This window comes from Camellia sinensis, chromosome 15 (assembly GCF_055761805.1).
Source record: "Camellia sinensis isolate YWXY chromosome 15, ASM5576180v1, whole genome shotgun sequence".
Taxonomy (NCBI): Eukaryota; Viridiplantae; Streptophyta; class Magnoliopsida; order Ericales; family Theaceae; genus Camellia; species Camellia sinensis.
In genome coordinates this window covers 77,057,404-77,063,208 of record NC_138975.1, presented here as the reverse complement: position 1 = coordinate 77,063,208, position 5,805 = coordinate 77,057,404, and the positions used below count along the sequence as shown (strand labels likewise).

The window sequence follows — 5,805 nt, the reverse complement described above, 5'->3', positions numbered from 1 at the left end:
GCGGTTTAGGGGAAGATAGGGGATGTACCTCTAAACCGGATAGTGTTGGGAGAACATAGGGGATGAACTCCGTAGATACAGCTCATATGCTTGTCTAGAGAAGTGAAGATAGAGCTTATATGCTTATCTTTGTGATGTGTGGATATAGCTTTTATGCTTATCTGTGGATATTGTGGTTATGCATATCTGTTGTAGAATGTGGATATAGCTTATATGCTTATCTGTGGATATTGTTGTTATACATATCTGTTGAGAATGTGGGTAGTGCTTATATGTCTATCCGTTGAAAAAGGGAAAATGAAAGGAGACTTGGACTCATAAGTCGTATGACATAAATATGTGATTTATGTGATTGTATCAGTGTTGGCCATCCATCAATTGCTAATATTTTAGTCATTGTTCATGGTTGGTTTAGTGTATTTCTACTAGGCTGTGGCTCACCCTATATTGGAATATCATTTTCAGGTACAGGAAGCATACCACCTCCAAGGACATAGCTTGGGAGGCTAGAGGCGGACATGTGTTGTCATTTCTCTTTTTGATGTATTACATGTAAATACAAGCCAAGGGCTTAATGTGTATGAGTTAGTACTCTTTTGTTGTAACCAAGTGATAACTTGGAAAGCTGTAAGCCCGTAGGGCATTTTATTTTGATGTAACATGTAATACTTATGTAATGGAACTCTAATGTATAAAAGAATCTTGTTAGCTTATATGTAAATGCATGTCTTATCTGATGGGTTTAATGTTGATATTTTGAGGGCGTTACACCAACACTAATTATGATATTATTATTGACCCCCCACTCATTAATAACATTACAAATACTAAAAATATCTTAAATTATGTCACATCATCAATTGGTACATTAATTAATACATATAATATTATTCTTATTTATTAGAATTACAATTCCAAAAGTAAACCATAACCGAAATCAATACAAAAAATGTCATTTTCTTGTATAAATTTTGTACTCTTTACTGTTGTTAAAAAAAATCAGTGACTGTTAATAACTTTTCTCAAAGTCTACGATTAAGTAATTCTCCCTTATTTTATTGGGTTGTAGTCAGCATTAAGTTGCCAACAAGTACGAACATGTGGGAGGCGCCTAATTGTGTATTAGGATCCTCTAGAGTGGGATGCCTTGAAGTGAGTGATCCAACGGTTCAAAATAAAACTAGCCAAAACGACGTCGTTTTGGTTAGTAATTTCAAAAAAAAAAAAAAAAAAAAAAAACAACAACAACAACAACAACAAACAGAAATCAACTTTCTGGGTTCGCTTTCACTAGTTTGTGGGAGAGTTTGAGATAGAGAGAGAAGGGACCAGAGCAAGAGAAGGGACAGAGCTTTGATTTTGAGTTGAGACTCTACTTCATTTTAGAAATCTTTTGATTCAAGTGGATAGTGAGTGGTTCTTGTTCTTGATCTATACACTAGTGCTTCACAAATCAGCCCTTGATGATGATGATGAACATCCTTTGTTCAAGTCAGCCATAGAAGACCTTCTGTCAACGATTTCCTCCGTCGATTTCCATGTTCGTTGATCGGATATGCTGATTTTGATGATGATGATGATACAGATCTGAATCAATCTTTGGTCCTCGCACTATGGGGTTTGTAAATATACATATATGCATATATAAATACATATCTGAATCAATCTTTTTATGATGATGATGATAAAGATATTAATCAATTTTATTATCAAATCGATTTAATCTTCTTCACAGGGTCTGTAAATATATATACATATATATATATATACATATGCATATAGAAATACATATCTATATCAATCTTTTGATGATGATGATGACAATGATGATACAAATCTGAATCAATCTTATTATCGACGAATCGATTTAATCTTTTGAAGCCTCTTTCTCATTTTTTTCATGGGTTTTCTTCAATCTTTTGATGATGATGATGATACATATCTGAATCAATTTTATTATTGAATTGATTTAATCTTCTTTTTTATTTATTTAGATTTCACAGATCAAAATCCATGATAATGATACAGTTTGAAACCTCTTTCTCATTCTGTTTACATTTTTTCTTCAATCTTTTGATGATGATGATGATGATACAGATCTGAAACAATCTTATTATTGAATCAATTTAATCTTCTTTTTTATTTATTTAGATCTTACAGATCAAAATCCATGATGATGATACCGTTTGAAGCTTCTTTCTCATTCTTTTTGGGTAAGTAGCTTCTTCTTCTTCTTCTTCTTTCTCATTCTGTTCACATTTTTTTTTTCTTCATTATTTTTTTTTTATAATTTTTCTCCACCAAAACGATATCGTTTTGACAAGAATTAATCTCAACCTTCCATTAGTGAGACACGTGGGACGCTCCTGGGCACCTATATAACTCACTCTCTAACTCTCTTCCACTAGTAAAGTTTTCAGAGAGTGACTTGCGTCATCCGAGAGAGTAAGTGACGTCATCGAGAGTGAGTTATGGCATCAATGCGACGTCGTTTTAGAATCCAAAACAAGAACATTTTCCTCACGTATGCCCAGTGTTCTATTCCTAAAGAGAGATTGTTAGAGAAAATTAGAGCGCTGTTCACCACCAGGGGTCCAAATTATGTGAGGGTTGCACATGAATTACATGAGGATGGGCAACCACATCTCCATGCTCTTGTCCAGTTCCCATACCATTTTCAGACGCAGGATCAACGGTTCTTCGACATTACACACGATCGAAATAGTCGCCATTTCCATCCAAATGTACAGGGAGCATACAACCATCAGAATGTGCTGGAATACATCTCCAAACACGGGGATTACACAGAATGGGGCGAATTCCGTGAGAGGAGCCGCTGCGCTAACCAGAATAACAAAGACAATATATACCGGGATGCACTTGCAGCCGGCACTAAGGACGAAGCACTAGCAGTGGTACGAAATGGCGACCCAAAATGTTTCTGGTTAAATTATGACAAATTGTCATCAAATTATGACCGGATTTCATTTAATCCACCATTGCCGTATGTTCATCCATTTACAGACACAGTATGGGTCGTTCCAGCAGCAATACAGCAATGGGTTGCAGACAATATAACAGACGAAGCCCAAAGACCGCATAGGCCCAAAAGCATTATAATTGAAGGCCCATCTAGAATTGGGAAAACATGTTGGGCCCGGTCTTTGGGACCACATAATTATTATTCAGGCCACATCGACCTGAGGGACCACAAGAACGACGCTTTCTACAACATAATTGATGATGTGGCCCCGCAATATTTGAAACATTGGCGCGAGTTTATTGGAGCGCAACGGGACTTTTTTTCAAATTGTAAATATGCCCGCCCAAAGAAAATAACGGGCGGGATTCCAAGTATTATATTATGCAACCCCGGAGAAGACTCCAGCTACAAAGAGTATTTGGAAAAACATGAACACGCCGGGCTCAAAGCGTGGACGATCCGAAACGCAGAATTCTACACACTCAACGAGCCCCTGTTCGCCACAGCCAATCAAGAAGAGCCATCGTAATGCAAAGAAGAAGGCCCAACACAGGAAGATATTCCACTTCCAATGCGGGTGTTCGTTATTCCACGCCAACGGATGTATCGAACCACATACATTGGAGAGAGAGGACGCTGTCAGGGGTCTTTTACGACACTTTGATGAACCCGATGTGGTTCAAAGCAATAGACCTCTCCAGACCGGGCAACGAGGGGGTCTACAAGATACGATGCCTATTCAACTACAACCTCCGGAAAGCATTGGGAATCCGGACGTTTACAGTGACAATGTATACGTGGCTGACAACCCCTGGTCGCAGAAGCCTGTCGGAGACTGTATTTACCCAGCTTATTGCACGCAGGATGAGGACCAAATTATCCAGCTTTGGGATTATTAGCCCTGTAAACTATTGTCTCGCACTGACCATTGTACTCGACGAGCTTTCATATTATGTAAAAAATTGGCGATGGGACAATATTTATGTAAATTTTTATGATTAAATAAAAATGCAGTTTTATTGAATTTATGCGTCTTAATAAATTCCATTTCTGAGCAGGTTTAAGCTGGGTAAATGGGCTGTAATTGGTAAACAAACTAACGGCCCAATTACAACAATGAGGCCCATTTAATATTTATTAGTTATTTTAAAATAGGCCCAGACATATGGTACATCAGCCCACTAGAGATAGGCCCATCAGTAAGCAACGCGGCCCAATAAACATAGGCCCATCCAAACTATGAAAGAAGTGGACACTAGAGAGAAGGCCCAAATTTTATTGCGATTAAGACAATTACAGAATAATAATTTACAATTATTTTTCATTATCTACACATCTAGAGCCAGAACGTACGGGCTGATTTTCTGAAGGCGCGGTGATGTAGCAGACATCAGCGACGGAATATATGTCTGACGTCGCTTGGGTTTCTAGTTCGGAAACCGCTTTCATACCGGCGAATAGAGCATCTTCTTGCCGCTGTAAGGCGTTGATGAGCCGGATTAAACTTTCGGCGTTGTTTTCGCCGACGACCAGCAAGGACCAGTGCAGCAGTAATAGATCCGGCTCGTATTTTAAAATCAACGGCCGAAATTGGCCTAGATCTCCGCGATCCATTTGCAAAATAATTCAAACTCCCCCAATTATTTTGGCTTATATAATTTCTCGCCTGCGCTTGCCTTTTTCGATTTTTAATCCTGGCTGCAGATCGGGGAGCGGCGCTTGCCTTTTTAGATTTTTAATCCTGGCCGCAGATCTGGGCGTGGAGAGGAGACACTAGCCGACAACACGCCTCAAAATGCGGAAGGGAGCACCAATCGGGGGACGACACGTGGCGCGGGGGGAGCGTCCCAGGTAATATTAGTGGGACGCTCCTGGGCACCTATATAACTCACTCCCTAACTCTCTTCCACCAGTAAAGTTTTCAGAGAGTGACTTGCGTCATCCGAGAGAGTAAGTGACGTCATCGAGAGTGAGTTATGGCATCAATGCGACGTCGTTTTAGAATCCAAAACAACAACATTTTCCTCACGTATGCCCAGTGTTCTATTCCTAAAGAGAGATTGTTAGAGAAAATTAGAGCGCTGTTCACCACCAGGGGTCCAAATTATGTGAGGGTTGCACATGAATTACATGAGGATGGGCAACCACATCTCCATGCTCTTGTCCAGTTCCCATACCGTTTTCAGACGCAGGATCAACGGTTCTTCGACGTTACACTCGATCGAAATAGTCGCCATTTCCATCCAAATGTACAGGGAGCATACAACCATCAGAATGTGCTGGAATACATCTCCAAACACGGGGATTACACGGAATGGGGCGAATTCCGTGAGAGGAGCCGCTGCGCTAACCAGAATAACAAAGACAATATATACCGGGATGCACTTGCAGCCGGCACTAAGGACGAAGCACTAGCAGTGGTACGAAATGGCGACCCAAAATGTTTCTGGTTAAATTATGACAAATTGTCATCAAATTATGACCGGATTTCATTTAATCCACCATTGCCGTATGTTCATCCATTTACAGACACAGTATGGGTCGTTCCAGCAGCAATACAACAATGGGTTGCAGACAATATAACAGGCGAAGCCCAAAGACCGCATAGGCCCAAAAGCATTATAATTGAAGGCCCATCTAGAATTGGGAAAACATGTTGGGCCCGGTCTTTGGGACCACATAATTATTATTCAGGCCACATCGACCTGAGGGACCACAAGAACGACGCTTTCTACAACATAATTGATGCCCAGGAGCGTCCCACTAATATTACCTGGGACGCTCCCCCCGCGCCACGTGTCGTCCCCCGATTGGTGCTCCCT

The 5,805-nt window shown here is 40.2% G+C and overlaps 2 protein-coding genes across 2 annotated transcripts; both read left to right on the top strand.

Annotated features, from left to right (window-relative positions):
• The first annotated feature begins 2,471 nt into the window (after nucleotides 1-2,471).
• Nucleotides 2,472-3,512, top strand: LOC114316619 (uncharacterized). The gene has a single exon (XM_082908337.1). The coding sequence runs from the start codon at nucleotides 2,472-2,474 to the stop codon at nucleotides 3,510-3,512; it is 1,041 nt and encodes a 346-aa protein (XP_082764463.1).
• Nucleotides 3,513-4,959: 1,447 nt separating this feature from the next.
• LOC145813073 (uncharacterized) lies at nucleotides 4,960-5,566 on the top strand. Its single transcript, XM_082908336.1, has 2 exons — nucleotides 4,960-5,403; nucleotides 5,513-5,566. The coding sequence occupies exons 1-2, from the start codon at nucleotides 4,960-4,962 to the stop codon at nucleotides 5,564-5,566; spliced, it is 498 nt and encodes a 165-aa protein (XP_082764462.1).
• Nucleotides 5,567-5,805: the final 239 nt, after the last annotated feature.

Bases quoted from the DNA above. Each gene is read 5' to 3' on its own strand.
- LOC114316619 (XM_082908337.1), top strand. From the start codon at position 2,472: ATGGCATCAATGCGACGTCGTTTTAGAATCCAAAACAAGAACATTTTC.
- LOC145813073 (XM_082908336.1), top strand. From the start codon at position 4,960: ATGGCATCAATGCGACGTCGTTTTAGAATCCAAAACAACAACATTTTC. The intron at 5,404-5,512 runs GTACGAAATGGC...ATCCATTTACAG, and splicing joins AGGACGAAGCACTAGCAGTG to ACACAGTATGGGTCGTTCCA.